Source organism: Anopheles bellator, chromosome 2, assembly GCF_943735745.2.
Source record: "Anopheles bellator chromosome 2, idAnoBellAS_SP24_06.2, whole genome shotgun sequence".
NCBI lineage: Eukaryota > Metazoa > Arthropoda > Insecta > Diptera > Culicidae > Anopheles > Anopheles bellator.
Window position 1 is genome coordinate 28,009,305 of NC_071286.1, and position 22,198 is coordinate 28,031,502.

General features: G+C 50.1%; 7 protein-coding genes across 9 annotated transcripts; 5 read left to right on the forward strand and 2 right to left on the reverse strand.

Annotated features, from left to right (window-relative positions):
* Nucleotides 1-953: 953 nt before the first annotated feature.
* On the forward strand, nt 954-4,385 carry LOC131208953 (dihydroxyacetone phosphate acyltransferase). 2 transcript variants are annotated; one of them, XM_058201900.1, is made up of 4 exons: nt 954-1,557; nt 1,818-2,073; nt 2,124-3,907; nt 3,975-4,385. In XM_058201900.1, the coding sequence occupies exons 2-4, from the start codon at nt 1,822-1,824 to the stop codon at nt 4,108-4,110; spliced, it is 2,172 nt and encodes a 723-aa protein (XP_058057883.1). In that variant the 5' UTR covers nt 954-1,557; nt 1,818-1,821; the 3' UTR covers nt 4,111-4,385. The 2 variants fall into 2 exon arrangements, with proteins under 2 accessions (XP_058057883.1, XP_058057884.1); XM_058201901.1 differs by having other exon boundaries at nt 2,151-3,907.
* A 533-nt stretch (nt 4,386-4,918) lies between these two features.
* LOC131208952 (ribosomal protein S6 kinase delta-1) lies at nt 4,919-7,699 on the forward strand. The gene is made up of 3 exons (XM_058201899.1): nt 4,919-5,091; nt 5,161-7,184; nt 7,253-7,699. The coding sequence occupies exons 1-3, from the start codon at nt 4,987-4,989 to the stop codon at nt 7,692-7,694; spliced, it is 2,571 nt and encodes an 856-aa protein (XP_058057882.1). The 5' UTR covers nt 4,919-4,986; the 3' UTR covers nt 7,695-7,699.
* A 331-nt stretch (nt 7,700-8,030) lies between these two features.
* On the reverse strand, nt 8,031-9,475 carry LOC131208956 (small ribosomal subunit protein uS3). Its single transcript, XM_058201905.1, has 3 exons — nt 9,359-9,475; nt 8,751-8,947; nt 8,031-8,664 (listed from the first exon to the last, which is right to left on the reverse strand). The coding sequence occupies exons 1-3, from the start codon at nt 9,386-9,388 to the stop codon at nt 8,160-8,162; spliced, it is 732 nt and encodes a 243-aa protein (XP_058057888.1). The 5' UTR covers nt 9,389-9,475; the 3' UTR covers nt 8,031-8,159.
* A 377-nt stretch (nt 9,476-9,852) lies between these two features.
* LOC131208955 (large ribosomal subunit protein eL6) lies at nt 9,853-10,939 on the forward strand. Of its 2 annotated transcripts, XM_058201904.1 has the most exons (2): nt 9,853-10,114; nt 10,172-10,939. In XM_058201904.1, exons 1-2 carry the CDS (start codon nt 9,917-9,919, stop codon nt 10,715-10,717), a joined length of 744 nt encoding a protein of 247 aa, XP_058057887.1. In that variant the 5' UTR covers nt 9,853-9,916; the 3' UTR covers nt 10,718-10,939. The 2 variants fall into 2 exon arrangements, with proteins under 2 accessions (XP_058057887.1, XP_058057886.1); XM_058201903.1 differs by having other exon boundaries at nt 9,854-10,939.
* Nucleotides 10,940-11,084: 145 nt separating this feature from the next.
* Nucleotides 11,085-21,912, reverse strand: LOC131207298 (uncharacterized). The gene is made up of 10 exons (XM_058199909.1): nt 21,663-21,912; nt 21,501-21,544; nt 21,280-21,421; nt 20,878-21,099; nt 20,590-20,802; nt 20,367-20,516; nt 17,092-17,406; nt 11,437-12,417; nt 11,224-11,379; nt 11,085-11,162 (listed from the first exon to the last, which is right to left on the reverse strand). The coding sequence occupies exons 1-10, from the start codon at nt 21,741-21,743 to the stop codon at nt 11,085-11,087; spliced, it is 2,382 nt and encodes a 793-aa protein (XP_058055892.1). The 5' UTR covers nt 21,744-21,912.
* LOC131208954 (glycine receptor subunit alpha-3-like) lies at nt 13,936-18,971 on the forward strand. The gene is made up of 5 exons (XM_058201902.1): nt 13,936-14,342; nt 16,894-16,978; nt 17,080-17,534; nt 17,620-17,855; nt 17,927-18,971. The coding sequence occupies exons 2-5, from the start codon at nt 16,902-16,904 to the stop codon at nt 18,488-18,490; spliced, it is 1,332 nt and encodes a 443-aa protein (XP_058057885.1). The 5' UTR covers nt 13,936-14,342; nt 16,894-16,901; the 3' UTR covers nt 18,491-18,971.
* Nucleotides 19,445-20,423, forward strand: LOC131208957 (transmembrane protein 208). Its single transcript, XM_058201907.1, is given in 3 exon segments — nt 19,445-19,609; nt 19,676-19,812; nt 19,886-20,423. Coding segments are annotated over 3 exon segments (528 nt in total). The 3' UTR covers nt 20,112-20,423.
* Nucleotides 21,913-22,198: the final 286 nt, after the last annotated feature.

The window sequence follows — 22,198 nt, forward strand, 5'->3', positions numbered from 1 at the left end:
AAAGCAAAAGGGGCACCCACTGAGCGGCACTTGTCTAAATGTGATTCGTTTTGCCACGGTGACTTGACTGAGTAGAGGACCTTAGGCTACAGAGAGCGAAGAAAAGAAGACGCAGAAAGCTACGGATCCGAAGTCTAATGGACAAACGCGAGCCATTAGAAAAGTTATTATGTCCAATCATGGTGTATGGCAGTTGTAGTTTCTCCTCCGATAAGGCTCCGTCACAGTCGAGTACAGAAACTCACAATGTATCCAAATTACTAAATAACTACTCATTCTCAATAATGGTTACCTTTTTGCTCTTTATCCAGCATCAAGGTTGCGTGTAGTAGAGTGGAACGTTTGCGGATATCTCGACAGCAGCACATACCAAATACATACCATTGTTGCGCGCTCCGTGCCGGTAACTAATTAATCAATTAATTAATTAATTGATTGATTGCATTAATCGAGTGTAAAGTAATAAAGAAAGCTCCCCATTGGCAATAGATAAAGGTGTCTGGATACTGGCTCCACGTGTCTCACTATTTCCGAACACACTACAGTTGGTGGTAAGTGAATAAATCGGCTGGTATGGTTCGTTAGTAAACGGTCGGCCCAGGACTGCGATAAATGATAAATATATTATCGTGAAATATTTCATCGTCCCTCCCGGTTAGTGTTGGAAAACGTCAAACGGGAATGGCTCCGAAAGAGATAGCACCAAGCAAAAAGCAAAGGCGCTGCTGCGGCGGAGAGGATATGCGTCCGGGAGAGGTGTTTGTGTACATTGAATATCGCGCACAGTCGCATGGTACGATGTTGGGTGAGAACGGGGACGGGACGCGCACGCACGGTGCTAGTGTCACAGAAGCATGGGCTGGCAACCGGTTCAGCAAAATCTCTAGATTAGCTCGTGTCTAGGGGTTTAAAATTTGCTCTTGGTTAAAATTTGCACTGGCCTGTCCCGGGCGGTGGTTTTCGGAGTGGGGTTTGTAGGCAATTACTGAAAATCATGCGATGTGCGCAATGGTCGTCGCGGACGGTCAGAACTGACATCTTGGCACGGGCTAAGTTGAGAACATAAGAACCCGTATTCCAGGCCGACCGAACGACGGATGAGAGATTAGTGAAAGTGTGCGAACCGCGTATTGCGGCCAGAGTGCTTTAGTCAGCGGAGGGGAGCAGCAAAATTGCCACCAAAACCTGATGCCACGCGACGTCGATTAGGAAAACTCGCATGCAGAGCAGGCGGCGGCACGGGATTTAATATGTGCAATTTGTGAGCCGTGCGTTGTTTGTGGTATTGGCCAAATTGGGCGGACAGCGAAAGTCTTGTGCAATACGACCGTCTGTGCGGATACGAAGCTAGATAAAACGTTACGTCGATAAACTCGCCTCCCAGTCTTGCGCCACGGGTGAGGTTGCATCACACGGCGCCTACTTGCAGCAACTTTTCGTTGAGTATTGCAAGCCCAGCGAAGCGGCTCCGGGAGCGCATAGCTGTGCCTGCTTTGACACACTTTACACACGACGAAAGTATACCAGATAAAGAAACACAACACACGTGTACGAAAGGTAAGTTTCAATTGAAACGGAAATGAACACACCAAATCCGGTTATAATAGATTGTCTATTTTCAAGTAACTCTTAACGAGTGCTAATCAGGGGGATTATTTCTTAGCGTCGGCGTTTGGTGTGTGAACCGTTTTTTCGAATCTATCGGGCGTTGGTCACACCCCCCCGGAAATCTCGATTGGTGCTTTTATCAATCTCTGATGGGAACGCTTCGATCTATCTTATCAAACACGATTAGTGAGATTATTTTTATTCAACAGCACAATGGCTACTAATAGGTCCCAGCATGGTCGTGGTGAGGCAATAGGTACCAATGCACCAGTCGAAACAGTACCGCCGACGGCAGGAGGGCTAGTCGAGTACCGGAACCTACTCGACGCAAAGTATCGCGAGTTTCGAGACATGACCAAGCGCTACGCACCGACACTGGCCAACGCAAAGGACAAGGCCGTCACGCCTCAGATGCTGAAGAAGCTCGTGCTCTCAAGCGATCGTATTCAAGCCCTCATTGACGAGGTAATGCTTCCTAACAACACCAGCGGGAGCGAGAGCTAACGTACCAGTAGGTTTTTTTCCCATTTGTTTTTAACCAGCAATCGGCTAATGATCCAGTGAAGCGTGACGTGTTGGTGAGAAAGATTCGCGACCTGCTGGAAGAGATTGCACTCGACCAGAGTTTACCGGTCATCCGGACGCTCGGTACGATCCTGAATGCCATTTTCGCGCGAATCTACACCGGACTGCACGTGAACGAGGTGAAGCTTGAGCAACTGCGGTCTCGCTTTGGCCGCCAGACGGTCCTCTACCTGCCGAGCCATCGTAGCTACGGTGATTTCATCCTGATGTCGTACGTCCTGTTCTGCTACAACATTGCCATTCCGGGAATAGCGGCTGGCATGGACTTCCACTCGATGGCCGGCATGGGCAGTGCCCTGCGCAAGACGGGCGCCTTCTATATGCGGCGCAGCTACGGCAACGATCGACAGTATTGGTACATCTTTCGGGAGTATATGCGGCAGCTGATCGTCGCGTACGAGCGGGGCATCGAGTTCTTCCTCGAGGGCACGCGCAGCAGAAGCAACAAAGCGCTGACACCGAAGATTGGCCTGCTGTCGATGGCGCTTGAGCCCCTGTTTATGGGTGAAGTGGAGGATCTATGGATCGTGCCGGTGAGCGTTTCTTACGATCGGCCCGTGGAGGAGCAACTGTTTGTGTACGAACTGCTCGGGGTCCCGAAACCGAAGGAAACCACCCTCGGGATGCTGAAGGCGCTGAGCATTGTGAAGGAAAATTTCGGTACCATTTATCTCGAGTTTGGAGACGCATTTTCGGCGAAGGAGTACTTTGGTGGGAAGCTAGACCGAGTGCAGCATACGGTGGCCCCTTCGTATGCGCAATTACTGGCGCAGCAGGAACGCGATGCGATTCAGCATCTTGCCAACGATGTGGTGCACCTACAACAACGACGCATGGTACTGACCACATTTCATCTGATTGCACTGTACTACAACCTGCGCAAGTACCACGGCCAGACGGTTGATCTTACGGAGCTGGAGAAAGGTGTCCGACAACTGGGTGTCATCTTTGGCGACCTCGGGGCCATCACCGAGGTGGAAGATGAGCGTGAGGTGAACAGCCGGATCGCGCAGTCACTCGCCGTGCACCGAAACATCCTGCAGCTGACGTCCGGACGGATCCTGGTCATTGCCAAAACGCGGCACGATTTCAGCCAGGTCGACAAACGGAAGCTAAAGGGACACAATCTTTCCGACGCGGTCATGAAGCTTTCGGTTCCAATTTTCTCCCTTCAGCTCTACTGCAACCCCTGCCTGCACTGGTTAGCCGTACCGGCGATGGTTTTGCTGACGGCACGGCATTTCCATGCCACCACAGGCCAGGCCACGATGCAACGCAATGACCTGCAAAAGGGAGTGCGCGAGCTGAGACAACTATTCAGTCTGGAGTTTGTCCTGCACCAAAATCGGGAGACAGAAGATTTCGATTCAGCCGTGAACCATCTGCACCGACAAGGACTGATGCTCACAGTTGATAGCAGTACCCAGGGTCTGGGTATCGTATCCAGCAAGGATCAGCTGGCGAACGTTTATCTCAGTGCACTCGGGCCATTCCTGTGCACATATCTTCAGGTGACGAACGTGCTGTTGGAACAGTTTCGGAACAGCGGGGAGCAATTCACTGAGAAAGACTACATGGCCCGCGTGCAACAGTACATAGAGCAGTTACTGTTGCGCCAGGAGCGTAACGTGCACCCGTATTGCCTGTCGTTGGACAGCATAAGTCTCGCCCTGCATTCTCTAGTCATACTCGGTGCGATCCGGAAAAGTAAACGGTAAGTCTGTCCGCGGAATTCGTTCAACTGTTTTGAGAAAGCTCAGCCATTCGCTTTATCCTTGCAGAGAGAGCGTCTATGTCTACGATCTAACGCCGACCGACGTGATTGAATCGATCAACCGCCAGCTGGCTGCGAAGAGCGCGCTGTTACCGTTCCAGTACCTTACATTCCAGGATGCAGTTACTGGAAGCAAGCTGTAAATGCTTCCGTATCTAGCAAATTTACTCCATCATACCATAAAGTTTAAACTCTACAGTTTCGAACAATCGTTAGTTTTTTTGTGTTCAAATTTCATTTATTGTGATTAACTTATGTTTTGGAACGTAGTTTTGTTTTAGCTGTACTCGTTAGAAAAGCTTTGCATTTTACTTTAGTTGGATAGATGGATAGTGACGGGACTTCTTCTGGGACGAGGGATCGACTCATAAACGCTAAAGGTGGAAAATAATAAATTTAACCCAGGTTCCAGGCAATAGTGGTGGCGTTCTTTGCCGGTTTGTTCATTCAAACTTCCACGCTATATTGATTTTTTCCGAAAAAGGAACATTAATAGGTAAAGCCCGGTCAGTCTATGCTGATCCTTAGCAAACGGCACAATCGTCAAGGCGATTGTACTAAGTGCGATACGGATGTACGCCACAATACAAAATGAAACCACGACCGCCAATTCGGGATCGGGTTTCTTTTAAACGGTTTCACGACGCAGCCGTTGGTTGGCTTATGACAGTTCTCAGTCTCGACTGGGCCGCTTTTTGGTGTTTGGAGGAGTGTTTTACAGGAGTGTTTGGAGGAGTGTTTGGAGGAGTTTGTTTTAGTGTTTGGAGGAGTGTTTGGAGTGTTTTACACCACAAATTTACAAACGTCAAACCACGAATACGCGTGATTTGTTTGTGTTGTGACAATCGACTTTTTCATTCACAACCATCGGATAGCCTGTTATCAGGTCGCTGGTTCCGTGGGGGCGTTGTGGAAACGCATGCTTCGCAGGACTGGTGGAGGTGCACCGTATGGTGGGAAAGTGCCGCTACTGGTTCGCAATGGTACTGTAATCGGTTGTACAGCGCAAAAAAGGGGCAATGTTAGTTGGACGCAGAAAACCGGAAACATGGGTGCACAGCTTTTCGGTGGACAGTGAAACGCGCAGGCACAAGGGCTTCACAATCTATCGCATCACTTCCATTGTAAGTGTGCCGTTCCTCTCGGGTGGCGATGACCCGCGGTTCACTGGATACTATTCTTGGACGTTGCAGGTGTTTCCCCGTTCCGTGCCGCAGGCACTCACGCGCGTCATTCTGTGGAAGCGGTTCAGTGAGGTGAAGAAGCTGTATAAAGAACTGGTCCGGCGTCACCGGGAGCGACACTTGTCGGGTGCTGTACCAGCGCTGGGCGAACAGTCGTACTTCAAGCGCTTCGATCCGGCCGTCATCGAAGAAAGGAGACGGTACATTCTACGCCTGCTGGACTATGCCGGCCAGGAACCGGTCCTCTATCGTTCGTATGCCTTTGTGAGCTTTTTCGCCCACGGAATATCTCCCGATGACGACGACGAGGATGGCGTGGACGATGAAGGCGAGGAGAGTAGTGGCAAGGAGATAGATGGATCGCCACTGACGGTGGTAGCGGGGCCACGAAACGGGCGTAGTAATATCGCGACAATAAGGCAATCGCTCGGAATTTGTCGACAGGACGAGCTGAGTCTGATCGATCCGAGGCTCGATAACGATGCTGGCGAAGGGACCCGCTGTTCCAGTACGAGTGCGGGTGAGGTGGATGATGGTGACGAAGTGGACAATTGCCACGGCGTTCCGGTTGCCACCGCAATGGATGCCAGCAGTGGATCACTGATGGATTCGATGATTTCGGAATCGGGCTCGATCTCGGAGGAGTCCGCATCACTGCGCCCGGCGACAAGTGAGAAAGCATCGGAGGAGGCGATGGACTATCTTGTGGATGCGGCGATGGTGTTCAGCAAAGCGGTGGAGGCCGAAGCCAACGGTGATTACAAGCAAGCCCTCGATCGCTACAGAGTAGGCATCGATCGGTTGCTGAGCGGTGCCAAGGATGACACGAACGCGACGCGCAAGAAAATTGCAAAGGAGAAAAGCTGCAAATATGTGGCGAAAGCGGAAGAAATCTACGAACGGTATTTACAGGATGAAGGTGATGAAGGCGGTAGGCCAACGGTTCGGCAGCAGCAACACCAACCGATGAGTCCGATTTCTCTCGACGATCCTAGCTCACCGATACAGCTACTCGAGCGGCCGCTAAACTATCTGTCGCGTTACAAAGTGGTCAAGGTGATAGGCACCGTCATGCAGGTGCAGGATGTGACGGACAAAAAGTTTTACATCATGAAAAGCATTCGGCGACCACTGGCAGGAATCTCATTTTCGGGCGCTGCCGTCTTCCCCCAGGATGTACCGTACATGGTGCCGCTGGTGGCGTTCTTTCAGTCGACGGATGGAAGCATTTTCCTGCTGCTCCGGCTGATCTGTGCCGGCAAGCTTTGGGATTTCATCCGTACGTACCGCAAACCGGAAAGCTACTGTCCATCGCCTGAGCAGACGGAAGAAGCGCTTTCGTGCGCATCGGAGCACGAGTTGGAAGAGAAGGTAGATGAACAGGACGACAGCTCTCACCAGCTCCAGCGTACTGAAGGATCACCAGCCGCTAACGAAAGAGGTGACTCCGGCTATTTGGAGCTCATCAACCAGTACAGCCGGAACGGTGCAGAAAATAACGCGGATAGAAGAAGCTTACATTCCACTGCTGACAAGACTGAGCAATCGCGGAACGACGAAGCTACGAACGATGATGCGGCGTTCGCCACAGACGAGGTAGGCACGGAAGTCCAACCGGACGTTGAGCAGGCAGAAGCAGTTGAAGAAGAACAACAGGTCATTCCCTCGTTCGATACGCTGTCGAAGGATATGGACGTGCGGGAGTTGCTGTCCTGCAGCCAGCAGCTGCTGAAAGCTGTAACGCAAACATTGGAAGAATCTACGGAACAAACTACGGAACCGCCGCTCGAAACGGAGGACAGCTCTGCCGGTGGAACTTCAAACAGTATTGAAGAGCGCCACGCAAACAGTAAATCTCATTCTAGTCAATTAGTTTTAGCGAAAAGAGCTGGCACGAGTATTAATGATGGTGACCAGGTCACCACACCACAGTGCACCACTAATGATCTCCTGCCGGAAGGAGTCATTCGCCGTTGGATTAGCGAGCTAGTGGTTGCGGTCGATAGCTTGCATTTCAATGGAATTGTCTGCGGGTAAGTGGACAGTGCGCCCAATCCGGTGGTCTCGTCCAATCTCTACAGCTGTTGTTTTCCTTTTCCAGTGACCTTACGATGGACAATCTGTTGCTCGGTCCGGAAGGGCAGCTGATGCTGACGTACTTTCACCGTCGGGTGGAATCGTACTTTACACAAACGGGGGCCACCGTTCCGGTGGCTCCGAATCAAGCTGCCGTTCGGGAAATGTACGTGGCTCCAGAGCGCCCGCTCGAACCGAAATCGGACTACTGGTCGGTTGGGGTGATCATGTTTGAGATGCTGACAAAGCGTCCGTTCGTAGCGTGCCACCCATCCGGAGTCTTTTGCTACCACGAGGTCCAGTATCCGGAAGGTGTTGAACTGTCGGCCGAGGCGCGCGAGCTGCTAGAAGGCTTGTTACAGCCCGACGTGGAACGGCGTTTCGATTTCAAACAGGTCATCGCCAACCCGTTTTTCGATAGTGTCGATTGGGGCGACGTTAAACGTAGGGGCCACGGGAACTCATAGTGGGTGGCAGCGGACTTCGGATTCAATGTGCAACAATAAAATGTGGTGTATCTAGAGACCATTACTGATTATCTTTACAGCATTAGTTGAAGCCATCGTTGAGGTCACAGTCACTACTGAATATGCAACGGTGTGTTGAACAAGTGATTTTTAAGTCGAAATGCATTTAATAATGCAAACGATTTTCGAACCATCAAAATTGTTCATTTCAAATGCATCAATGTAACAGGAGCGCATGCTTCGATCGCTTTCGCTTAAGGTAGCGAAATGCGTTGAAAAATCGATAAATGTTTCGAATGTATCATTTGTAGTACAAACATCGTAAACAAATTCGCTTATGTTACTCTCCAACCGTCTGGTGTGTATTTTCAACGCTCACCATTCGTTCTCCCGGATCGGGAGAAACACCGGACAAACGCCAATAACTCCCATCCTTCGCTGCTTTACAAACTTTTACCACCCATCTTAGGCGGGCACCTCGCCACCAACGTGGTCAACCGTCTCGACCGGCTTGTTCTTCGGTTCGCTTCGCGGCGTGGAATACATGATCTCGTCCTTCGGCTCCACCACAGACACGTTGTCGGGCAGGGGCTTCTTCGGGCCGATCTTGCCGTTCGGATCCCACGGCAGCATGATCTTGACCTTGATGCCGAGCACACCCTGGCGCAGGAGGACGTGGCGGGTCGCAGTGTCGACGTATTCGTTGCAAGGATCACCGGAATGGATCATCAGTCCGTCGACGAACTTCATCGATTTGGCACGCTGCCCACGCAGCTTGCCTGAAACGACCACCTCGCAACCCTTGGCGCCAGATTCCATGATGAACCGTAGCACACCATAGCACGCGCGGCGGACGGCCAGACCACCGATCAGCTTGTAGCGGAGCGATTCTGCCTGCGCAATGGCACACAGACCGCGTGTGGCCACCTTTTCGGCGTACAGTTCCACGGTTCCGGCAGTGAACCCGAAACTGTAACAAATCCCAAAACAGCTCATCAGTCACACACATTCCATGCCGGAGGTGACCCACCGAGGCCGATGTGGCGAACTACCTACCGCTTCTGTACGACGGCCGTCAGCTCTCGGATACGACGCCCCTTCTCACCGAGCACGTTCTGGGTGCGGGTGGCCATGATGATAATTTCCGTGCGCGTCGGAGTAACACGAACCTCAACGCCGGAGTATCCATCTTCGGCCAGTTCACGCGTTAGGAACTCGTTCAATTCCGCACGGAACATGCCATTGGCAACGAACTGAAAGAGGGGAAAAAAAGTTATAAGTAACTGTCCGTTGTTTATTACCTTGCCAGCCAGTGTATGCCTGGCGGAAGTCGATGGCCGCAGCAGCGAGAGGTTATGGCTCTGGATCAAAACAATTAGCGCCCGGTTCTGTCCCAAACACGGCAATCAGTTTCAATCGAACCGCTAATCTAGCAGTACAATTAGAAGTCAGCAGGCCCCACTGGCCCACAGCAGGGACCCATAACAAGCCTCTCGGGTGCGCCTCGACCAGGAGGAAGCTTTGGCAGAGCGCGAATTCCGTCGGATTTTGACACCGCTTTTCTGCGTAAATACTGCTCAGAATCTTTGCCAAATACACCTCCACTGTGGCACACACTTCACGCACGCGTTCGGCACACAATGGTCTGTGGGAAGTGTATTTACCCGGCGTTTCTTCGACACGGTGGTATTCATTTTGTCGGAACCACAACTTGTGTAAAACGTGGTACAAGCAGAAAAGAAAGATGTCAGGTCGGAGCAGTCGGTGTGTCAGAGGGGTTGATAAACGCGAAAGAGGGCGGTGAGGACGAAAGGGAGTCGACATTGATCGACATCCTGCAACGCAAAGTTGAACTGTCAAACAGGAATGCGTTTCGAAAACGATGAAATATTTCACTTTTAATTTCGGATTTTAGCAGTTTCTAGCTTGTGCTAATGTTCTTATTCACCTAAAAAGTGAATATCAATTTTCCTAGGACAGTTTATTGTTCATCACCCTATGTAGAACGTTGGGGAATAATCCGATGAAGTTCAGTTCGAAAAAGTTTGCGTTTTTCGCTTCGGTTTTGTCGATGATCGCTTGTCAGTAGCTGTCAAATGGCGGCGTTTGCGTTGCACGGGCGATCGCAGCGCCACTGACGGCCGCGACGGCCGATTGTCAAAACACTAACCTCAAAGGTTCTTTTCGTGGAGTGTGTTTCACTTATTTACACGTGTTTCAGGATGGCCCCGAAAGACCCAAAGGCCGCCGTTGCGGCCAAGGATGGCAAGAAGGCGAAAAAGAATCGCAAATTCAAGAACAGCTTCCTGGCCGATGGCGTGCGTCGTTTTGCGCCCGGCAAGCTGCACCAGCGCCGCAAAATGTTCCAGCTGAAGAACGTCAAACCGACGAAGGTGGAGAAGCCGAAGAAAGCCATGACTGTGGTGAAAAAGATTGGCGGTGCCAAGAACGGTGGTGAGCGTACGGTGCTGCTGAAGAAGAACAAGCGCTACCTGCCAACGAAGCGCTACGTGAAGAAGCGCCCGGCCAAGGGTTGCTTCCGCAACCACAAGCGCAACACCCGGCATACCCTGCGCAAGGGCAAGGTACTGATCCTGGTCGCCGGACGTCATAAGGGAAAGCGTGTGGTGCTGTTGAAGGTGTTGTCGTCGGGCCTGCTGCTGGTGACCGGACCGTTCGAGGTGAACGCGTGCCCGATGCGTCGCATTTCGCAGAACTACGTGATCGCCACCCGGACCCGAGTCAACCTGCGCGAGTTCGAGGTTCCGAAGCACATCAACGACCGGTACTTCCGGCGGGTAATCGAGAAGAAGAAGAAGGACCCGCGCGTCGAGCGGGACATCTTCGCGAAGAAGGAATTCAAGTACGTTCCGTCGGAGCAGCGCAAAACCGACCAGAAGGAAGTCGATGCGGCCGTGCTGAAGGCTGTCAAGGCCCACAAGGAGGGTCCCGTTGTGCTCCGCTATCTGAAGTCGATGTTTTCGCTGCGCTCGAACCAGTACCCGCACCGTATGCGCTTCTAAATCCGCTTCTGCCGGACCTGCAGCGGGAGAAGGACTAGAACGATGAGGTACGGTCTCGATGGGCGGGTGTAAACAAACAGAGAGCATAGAGGAAAAGCCTCTTTTACAATCTTAGCTGGAACACGGGAGGACGTTTGTGTGTGGTAACACCATTCATCTGCGGAAAAACACCTCGGAAAGGAATGGCCAATAAAATTTAAAGATTGTATCTTTAAATCAGAACCCGTCTCTGTGTTTTTGAATGGGATGACACCCGACGATAGCCGTTCAAGAATATTAAGAATACTACAGTCGTATCATACAGAAGCTAACATTTTATTAACTTTTCTATGTGCTACTAAACTTCCAGTGGCATGCGCTGTTTTCTCTATTTCTGACTTGAAGCATTGGTTGGCTCATAGATCGCTTTCAGAAGAGTAAAGTAGGAGAACGATGTGCTTAAAATCTGAAAGAAAAGATCGATGGAGGATCGTTGCTAGTTCAGAGCGCTGGTCGTTACTACTTGCCTTCGAGTAGCTGGCTAGTGAAACAATGGAAAATTTCAACGCGGTCAGCTTCTGCGGCTTGATCGAGCGTAACATGACGAGCAGTAACGATTTTTGGTGCGAAATTGATGCATCGATCCAGCGCCCCTCGAAGGCACTGTACGGGATCTGGGCGCTCTGCAAAAATAACCGATCTTACTTGTGAAATAGTCTTCGTTTTGTTTGCACTCTTACCGCTTCGATCAGCTTGTTCCCATAGTAACACAGCAGAAACACCTGCACCAGCGAGGACACGAGAAAAAGTACGAACTTGAACAGATCGATGGGTGTAAGTCCGGCGGTGGCCTGAAATCCCACCAGACAGATGATGACCGAACTGCCCAGAAAGTTGACCAGTAGCGACGGTGAGAAGATGCGCTCCAATTCGTTGCTCAACTCGATGACGTTCTGATGGATCCGAATGCTTTCGAGCAACTCCTCGTGATCGTTCGGAAGCATGTGACGCAATCGGTAGGCAACGATATCGAACTGCAGGCACAGCAGAAGGATGATGGCACAAAACAACAGATCCGTGGACAGGTTGAATACGGCCGAATCGAATCCGCCCCAATTCTGGTGCAAAAAGGTGACCTCGAACAGGCCCGGCTGGTGCCAATCGTACCAGTACCACATGAAGTATGGCAACTCCTTGAGCCACTTGCCCTCGGTGTAGTACCGGTTCACCATCGATGCCAACGGCAGCAGATTGAACATCCAGATCAAAATCATGTACAGTATGCTGAAGGATTTCATCACGACCTGCGACTCACGGTTGTACTGATAAACACCGTAGCGCTCCTGAAGGACGGACGATTTCGGGAACATCTCGTCCAGCCGGTGCAACATTCCGGTCAGCTTGGCTTCGTTCGCCTTGATCGTCATGATCTTCACGAATGAAAGCGCTGTGAAGCCAATGCACGGGGCCAGAGCCGTCAGTTGCAAAAAGTTGGCCGAGCTGTCGGCGGCCTGGATGAAGAAGATGTGTTCGATCACCAAACAAAAGGCGGTGTTGGCGTACGAGCTCCAGAAAAGTAGCTGCTTCAACCGTGCTCGCCACGTTCCCCTGGGTTCGCCGTACCGTGCGACGCCGATCATGTCGAAAAATATTTCCGGAACCCGGATGAACGACTCGAAACGTACCAGGTCGACCGATGTGTGCATCCTGGAGACGGCTATCTGATCACACGCGCAGTTACCGGAATCTTATGGATCCTCCAAAGGTCCACACTTTGCTTTTAAACCTCATTCTAGCGTAAAGCATCAAGCGCGGCCATCATAAAATATTCATTAATGAGCTACGAACGAACGTTTGGGTGGGCTTACTGGAAATCAATTACGAACTTCCGGATTCCGACCAGCCAGCTGGCCGAGATCTCATGCTCGTTGGTAAATTATTCAGGAGTAAGACCAAAAGTTAAACCACTTATTGGTATAACTATCATTTCTGTAGTTCACTTAAAGCTCAGTGAGCTTGTCGTTAAGCGAGGGACCAGAAAGGCTGCTACATTTGTCCCAACCAACGCGGTTAATTAGAGTCATGTCTTTGGCTATTTATAACCCGGACAAGGACTCCAAATAAAGTGCATCCAATGCACGGAAAATAGCTGATCAATAGATAGCACTTTTATCCTTTCTCCTGCGTCTCGGTTGGCGCTTTAGGTCGGAGTGCCATTTGTGCACACTGGTAAAGGGCTTCAGGGCCAGGCCGCAAACCGGGCGTCGCTGCTCGAGCAACTGAAAGTGGAACGGAACCCTCTACAGGAAGATGGTTTTTAGGGTGGATCTTTTCTCTCGTGTATGCTTCGCTTTTTAATGAGATGTCTGCGTGCCCCTCTCGAGTGTCCACTGAACCGCAATCGATGGCGATGGGCGTGTTCCGCACCAGCTGCTGCAAAACATTGTGACTTTTCCGTAATGGCGTGTGAATTCTTGGTTGACTCTTGTAATTCGATGCCCGAGCTCTGAGTGGTGTTTAAAGATTTACATCATCCGCTTTGGAATCTCTAGCATCTTGTCGTTTGACCTCAATTCTCGGCTAGGTCCAATTATGGAACTACTTACTGTGTACTGCAAAGAGTGGGCCAAGAGCATCCCGAGTGTTGGCCAAACTACCGAAAAAGGACAAGTACCAGGTTATGATCATTTTGATCAGAATGTGTTCCCAGTTCTGTCGCATCATGTAGCGTCGTGTCGAAAAAATATTTTACGTGAACCCAACCTGGTTTGAATTGTGCTACAGTTAGAACTCCCCGAAACATCCCAGCCGTATCTTGCTGGTGGACTACGTCCGCCATTGTTCTTTGCATGCTTTACCAGTTGCATCGTCTTCCGGAACCCGCACACAGCCACACACCGGCACACACATAGCAGTCTGTGTGGCAAGTAAGCTAAAAAACGGAAGGAGAAAGGCACTAATGATGGCGTCGGCGTCGGCCAGGACAAATAGTACACACAACGATGGAGACGATGTTGCGGCAGTCGCTATTGCTGCCAATGATAGCCGCGGATGATGACGAGAGATCAAGGACACTCGAAAGCACACAAAGCATGAACGGATGGATGGACAGGAAGTGCAAAAAGGGCCGCGGCTCCCAAGTGTGGCCGAATGCGGCACGGCGAAGTCTATTTAAGTAGGAGCGGGTGCGCATAATGGTTCAGTCCAATTTTTATTCTCGGGTGCGAATGATCCGAACGGCCGCTGGTGGGCCAGTAGTGGTCGCGGTGATACTCGGTTGCATATGACTGCATGGTTGTGGTAATTGGCCAAGGGTCTACACCGTACATTCCCCGGTTGTACCCAGAGCCAAAGCAAACGTTTTCTAATGAACAGTGGCGACCGGTCTCGGACGAGCAGACGAAACTGTTTCCGGGTCCGTTTACTAACATCATGTGAAGAAATCGTTGTAAAGCTTAGATAATGAACCTTGTTTCCGTTGAACAAAGTGTGTATGTGTGTATGTGAGCTGCCATTGCTCGATATCCGGGAAAGTGGCCAAAGAGCACATCTATTCTGTCGATCGACCAACACCGCTTTCCGGATTCAAGGATAATCTAAGGAATATTTGCATTTTCTCATAACAAACCGCACCAAATTACGCTTTGTAAGTGTGATAATAAGTGTTTTTATCGTTTTGCATTCAAAGTTTTAGTTCAGTGTTAAAGGGCAAGGGTATTTCAAATCGTCTTTCGATTTTCTTCGATTATGTTCCGCGATTAGCGTTTTTTTTTTAAATTCTCTCAGCCAACTTCTAACACGGTCGATTGTTCGAAGTATCGATTATGTGCTGAAAGCTTGCAAGCCACTGTAGCAATATTGGTTGGCAAATTACACCGAAGTTTTCACCGGAATCGTCCCCTTGAAAGGTTGATCTTTGACTTTGCAGCTTCCAAAACTTCTGATCTTCACGACCGATTGCAGCAGAAGCCATAAACATCACCAAAATGTCTGTGGTTTTTTTCTTACCGGAACGGACTGGACCGTATTTATTATCTGTGGTTGTTGCTGAGTAGTTGTTTTCTGCCCGAAAATTGTACCATGAAATGACCCTTTTCCAATGAATGGCACACTTCGAACAAATTAACGCGATCTCGTTGGCGATCTCGACGATCTCTTACATGATCAAACGTTGTTGGGCGAATCTAGCTTGATTTCGTACCTATCAATTAACAATCCTATTCATCCGGAAAAGCATAGGAGCAAATCTTCTTGAAATACCTTCTAATTGAAGGCTTTGGCCGATATTTAAGTACATTCAAAACCCTACCCCGGTATCGTCAAATAATTTCAAAATGATATCTCAAAACACTTATTGAAAAACGGTCCGAATCGAGTTGATATCGGGCGGGTCTTCCAGACAGCTTCGGAGGCTCTCGAGCTTTATAACTTGAAGCGTTAAAACTAAAATACAAATTCCTTCAGGTCACAAATCCTGGTCAACAAACTATTAAGTGGAACCAACAAAAATCGAGATCCTCATTTCTACGCACACACCACAAGCTGGCCCGGGACTTGGAATCTGGCTTCCGTGGCTGCTTCGTACAAAAATAGGCAGCCGAAGGACATCGATTTAAAGGCACTTACCGATGTGCTTCAAAGGGCACCAGCAGCAGCACCCCGTGTTCCGGCGGGCCTGCCTATTGTTTGCCCAGAGGGTGGTGATTACGATGCAATGTGGCCGCCGGTGCCGTGGGACTGGAGGACCCATTGGCACACACTTCCTGCTGCCGAGAAAGAGAAAGTACTCCACCGTGGCACCGAGGAACAGACGGGGGAAGTATCGTACGGTACACTATCTTTAGCTCACTAGAGCCTGTAACCCCCGACAGCGTGCTAAGCGAAGGGGAAGTGAGGATGTAAAATTTGCTGACAACGGAACATCATGATCCGCCTGTTCCGCCTGCAGAGCGCGGGCCGCACACAACGTTAAACTCGAGTATGTGCACTGCAACGTGCCGCTAGAGCTGCGCATAATTCATTATGCTCGGTACGGCTCGGTACGAAGATGTCTTTCTTTCTCCCTGTTTTTCGCGACGCGCGACCTCCATCGCGACGGGCGAACCACGGGTCGGGCCCATTATATGTGGGCCAAATCGGTGGCAATCCTGTCGTGCCTGGCCAGAAGTGGTTCTCGTCGAGTGGCATCTTCAGTCATTTCACTCACCCATCTCTGTCCCGGTGGGTGGTTCCGGTCAGTCGTGGGCCAAGGGGCGGGAGCCGTTGCGGCAATGTTTTCAGCGTGTTTAACTCTGGCATCCTGCCGGCATCGGTGGGTTATGACGTTAATCGTTTGCGGGGTGCGGGACTTGCTTTGTGCTCTCTTCTAAGGGGGGACCTCCTGCTGGCCCGCACCATCGGTTAAGCATGATTATGTTAGGGCCTCTTGTGGGCGTATCCTCGTACCTATTGTTTGTCGCTGACAACAAATGCTTCCGCCGTTCCCGGGTGATGCGGTGCAGGATTATCAGAAGGCCGTACATTTCAGAAGGCCGCAGCATCAGCTGCTGATTCCGTGAAGTGTTACTGTGCTATCATCCCGGTAAAATCTTCCCGGTCCTGTTTTATCTACGGTCGGGTTCGCGGATCGTTACTGTTTCTAGAATATGTTACACTCATCCGCCTGTTTTGGATGAACTGTTACTTATTACATGATTTAAAAAGAAAATTACAAATAGTTTGTTCCTTATCCTATTAATCGTTTTATTACTCTGAGTGATCATCTTTTCAAAAAAAGAAAACAACTAGACAGAATAAAACAGGATACGAAATACCTGACGATAACGTAAATAAAATTCACAGCAGTGATTTAAATGAGCTAAAAACTACAAACCCGCCAATCTTTTATTTGATACTTCAAAGGGACACAGCCTTTGACCAACAATTTTTTTTAACTAATGAATCTTGGTCTCATTCCTAAAACAAATCAACCATTTGGAGGGTCTTTTGGAGAAAGCAGACAAAACCATTCTAAATGCAAAAGAAAGTGAGATTCGACTGAAATTCTCGTCGAAGTCGTTAATGTAGGCGAATAAATTCTTGCAAATAAAGAAGGGGCTACCAAATAAACGATTTCGTAATGTTTAACCCAACTACTCAAAGATGCACAACCTTTTCGAAGCGTTTTGCGAGTCACATTCTTCCGCTTGTCCCGACAGACAAGGACATGCTGATGCAGTATACGATTAGCGGGTTGCTCGTAATCGTCGCGCAATGCATCAGGGAGATAAACGGAGAATATCAGTAAGTAGCATCGCCAAGTAGCACTAAGACTCCCGAGCCATAAGCAAGCTGCATTGGTGGAGTTCTTTCGTTACTCACTGTGCGCCAACCCTTGCGAACAGAACCAGCCTTACGTTCAACGATATTCTGCCGGAGGATCCGAAGCTGTACGATAAGATGCGCCCGCCGAAAAAGGACGGCCAGCCGACGAGCGTTGCCTTCCACGTGACCGTCATGGGGCTGGATTCGATTGACGAAAACTCGATGACGTACGCGGCCGACATCTTCTTCGCCCAGACGTGGAAGGACCATCGGTTGCGGTTACCGGAGAACATGACGTCCGAGTACCGGCTGCTGGAGGTGGACTGGCTGAAAAACATGTGGCGCCCGGATTCGTTCTTCAAAAACGCCAAATCGGTCACCTTCCAGACGATGACCATCCCGAACCACTACATGTGGCTGTATAAGGACAAAACGATCCTGTACATGGTGAAGCTGACCCTCAAGCTGTCCTGCGCGATGAACTTTCTGATCTACCCCCACGACACGCAGGAATGTAAGCTGCAGATGGAAAGCCGTAAGTAGCGCGCCGATCCCCGACAGACCTTGGCATCGACGGTTGACAGGTAATGCGTGGTTTGGCGGCCTTCTTACACCCACAGTGTCACACACAACGGACGACATGGTGTTCCAGTGGGATGAAGAGGTTCCGCTGGTGGTGGACGAACATATAGAGCTGCCCCAGCTAGCCCTGGTCAAAAACTACACGGCCGACTGCACACAGGTCTACTCCACCGGCAATTTTACCTGTCTGGAGGTGGTCTTTGTCCTGAAACGGCGCCTCGGATACTATCTCTTCCACACCTACATTCCGACCTGTCTGATTGTCATCATGTCGGTGGGTTTCGCATGCGCTCCCAAATCTCACATCTGATCGGTCCGCTAATTTGGCCTACTTCCGTTTTGCAGTGGGTATCGTTCTGGATCAAACCGGAAGCTGCTCCGGCCCGGGTGACGCTCGGCGTAACGTCCCTTCTGACGCTCAGCACGCAGCACGCCAAATCGCAGGCCTCACTGCCACCGGTGTCCTACCTGAAAGCAGTCGACGCGTTCATGTCCGTCTGCACGGTTTTCGTGTTCATGGCTCTGATGGAATACTGTCTGGTGAATATTGTGCTGGGCGACTCGGATCCACCGACCCCGAAGCCGCACCCACCCCCCAAGCTGGACAAGTTCTTTGACTTCACGGCCAAGAACGGCAAGCGGAACAGCAAATCGCACGATCATCCCCACGACGTACCGATCACGACTTTCCAGCGCCAGGAGAGCACACTTCTGCTGTCACCGGTGCCACACATCCAGACCATTCCGCCGCCGCCGAGCAAACCGGCCTCGGCCATTCCGAAGCTCACCCCGGCCCAGATGCGGCTCAAGCGGGCCATCAACATTGATCGCTTTTCGCGGGTTTTCTTTCCGTTTCTCTTCACGCTGCTCAACGTTACGTACTGGATCATGTTCTACGAGTACATTTAAGTCATTTTCATTTCCACCCCGACCTTTGGTCGAATTTTAACATCCACCTCTGCTATCGCCCGAAATGGTTCCCCGAGGATAGTAGGGGTTAGAGTAATGCCGCAGAGCGATCTGCAATCTTGTAAAAATACTATTACAAAACACCATGCGCCTCCACTGGTTAATGTACGAAGCGAAGCTTCCGGAGTGGTTACGAAAAGTACGGAAAAAAGTGTTAGGGGCAATGCGAAGCGAACTCCGGTTCCTTAGAGAGCCGGGCCTAACGAGCTGTAGACGAAGTATGTTGCTCACAGCCAGAGCTTATTCTTAAACAAGGGTTAATCAAATAAACTTATTACGATTAAGCTAGCATCAAGCGATGGAAAGTAGCGACATCGCTGGGGTTTCTGTGCGTAAACGGAGCGAGAAACCAAAACCGCCCTCCCTCGAATTACTGAAACTTGTAGTAACGTTCAACGCGCATAGCGGCGTTTTAGCTTAAGTGAATAATGAGTATGCATAAATTTAACCGTTTCAAAACAAGGAATAAATAAATACAGTGTTTTCTTCTCTTCAACACAGTTGCTATTGATTGCACTGCGTGTTTGTTTCGACGGATCAATTCCGAGTAGACAGTTGATTCAACATTCACGCTAAGTTACGCCCCGCTCGCTATGTTACGGATTCAGTGGGCAGAGGCCTTACATCGTAAAAGGCCCAAAAAGGCTTTCCAAGGAGTACTAGATACACCCCTTTGACAGCTCTCCATAATAACTTCTTTGACAGAAGACTGCGTGACTGACAGATTCAACGTGAAAATCGGAGAATTGGTGAAATCGGAGAATTGGTATGAAAATCGGAGAAATCAACCGTCGAAAAAGATAATTGTCCCAACGAAGCCTCAGCATGTCGGTAAGTGTTTTGAGGAAAAAGTGTGACTGAAAACACCCCAATAATGCGGTTTTTCGTGGCCCAATGTAGCAGCAGCAAGCGCCGAAGAAAAAAGCGACCAAAGGTAGCAAGCAGATCGTGGAGGAAAATGCAGCCACGGTTAAATTTTACCGAAACATGTCGATGATCGCGACGGGCGTACATTTCCTGGGGTTTGCCGTTTATGCCGAGCTTTCTACCCTCGCAGTGGTACGTAACGTTGCCAACAGGGCGGCGGGCTACGCGGAAAATAATAACGCTCCGTTCTGCTTTCAGATCATGACGATCCTTTGTCTGGTGGCACACGTGGGCAGCTTTTACTTTATGTCGCTGGTAAGCAAACCGAAACTCACCGAGAAGGGGGACATTATAGAAACTGGGACGGACCTAAACATCGAGGGAGGAATCACGGAGTAAGTTTTGGCTTGTGGTGGTGCCGCCTCTCGCACTAGTGTCTAATTCGCGACGCACCCTATCCGGCCGTAGGCACGTAAAAGACATCGTCATATTGACCTCGGGAACGCAGCTGGTTTCGATTCTGTCGGAATACTTTTGGCTACTGATGCTGCTGCTACCCATACGGGCTGGCTGGTTGCTGTGGAACACCGTCGGGAAACAGTTTTTCCAGGGTGATCCGGCCGAAGAGGCACCGGTGAACGATAAAAAGCAGAAGAAAATGATGAGGAAAATGAACCGTACGAGGCAATATTGAGGGCTGTGATGCGGCGGGAGAGACGTGCCGGGTGCCGTTCGGGAACAAACAAACTACACAGACACAACTGGAAATAACAGGAAATAGCATACTGTCTACCGACAAAACAATGGCCTATCGTCATCATTTCTTAACCAACCACGGGACCACCCCCCTGAGGTCCCGATTGCGCTAACTCTAGTCGTAAACGGGTCGATTCGTCGTACATTAAGCGAAACGGAGTACTGTTTGTTATCGTTTTTGTTTTTATTAGACTGAATATAAATAATTACCATGCTTGGCTCGAAGCGGCTGAGTGAATGGTGAAAACCATGATAGCGAAAAGTTACCGAACACGGCCTGAAAGCTTTTCCAGCGAGATTTTTTCACCCACCGGGCTTCCTCTTTCTTCAGCTGCTCTATACCCTGCGGAGCACGAGGACAAACAGAAACAGGGTTTAAAAAGCATGAATACTAGCGAACGGCGCACAAAACGTACCGTTTCATCGGTCCAGATTGCATTCAGCTGGGTGCCGAGCATGATCATGGTGAAGACCGCAAACAGGAGCGCTTCCAGTATGAGGAACAGCAGCAGTATTACCGTCGCCGGTGGCGAGTAGTTCGAGCATTCCCTCCACTCATTCTTGATGCACAGACAGAACTGGTTGACCGCCAAGAAGATCGAATGGATGGAGATAAACGCTATGTAAAACTGCAAGGCGCGCCGGTTAAGAATGGTCCATCCTCGTGCTAACTGCGGCACCCTTTGCGGGCCGCTTCGGCTTACCGTGAAAAGTACAAAAAACTTCTGGTTGTTCTCCCCGACACAATTGTTGATCCACGGACAGTGGTGGTCCATTTTGCGTATGCAGCGCTGGCATACCGAGCAGTGATGGGCTCGTTCGGGCTTAATACTGCAACATTTCGGGCACTTGAAAAACACCTGCCCCTCCTGATAGCCGAGCAGCTGGATCATCTCCTTCGTGGCGTTCCCTTTCGGAACAGCACCCTGTGCATGGGGGGTCGGTCAGAAGCATAAAAAACCCACACGATTAGCGCACACGAAGCGGGTTAAGCTTATCAGTAGTACTGATTCGTTATCAAGTTTTAACTTACTTTATCTGTAGGATTTATGGCGGATTAGTGTGGCCATGAAATCTACCCCTTCATGAAAGGAACCCCTACTCACCGGATCAGACAGCATTGTCCGCAGGTGCGATGCAAACGCAAGGAACGATGCAGTGTTAAAGATGATAAAATTAATGTACCTGTATGCTTTATAAGGATTCGGCACAAGGATCACCATTGTGACGACGAACTCCGCGTACAATCTGTGGAGTATATCGAAAAGAAGAGATGCGTTTACTCTTTTTCTACCACGCGACTAGTGCCCAGCTTGCCCAGGATTACATCAAACTCCACGTAAGGACGGCGCATATGATGCCACAAATGTCCTGCGAAAAAAGAGATGAAAGATGAATTGAAAATTAGCGCTCAGGTTCGACCACCGGACACATCCGGCATAATTTGGCCGTTGATGAACCGGCAAACTAACGGCAACGACAACAGTACCTGGACGCACCAAACACGGCCTCCGCAGTAGCGGTTTTGCGTTTCCTTTTCATTTCGCATCAACATGTACTCATATTCCATGGCACCCGCACTGGGGACTACACCCAATTAGCAACGCACTGCAGCAGTCCTTGTGCGGACCGTCTCCACCCCGAGGGTGGATCAATCGATATCGCGTGAACGTCGCAAGAAAACGCAAAATAACACTTTAGCGCTCACAGACATTGGGTTGGCATTTTGATGCTGGCCGCGAGCTAGGACGGAACGGATTCGATCGGTGGTTAGCGGTGGTGCGACACGAGCTGTCAATCATGTTGCGTGTGCGGAATACAGATTCCCTCTGGACAGGCCCCTCAACCGATACCAAAACGCAGGCAGTGTTGTGTTTAGTCGATCCTTTCCTGGATCATTCCGCAGCATCCTCCGATGTGTACAGTAAAATCTATTTTACTGCATCTTCAGTGTCATTCAGTAAAATATGTTCTATTGTCCACTTTCCTGACCGAAGCGCATTCTATCGTTCCAAATCGCGCGTT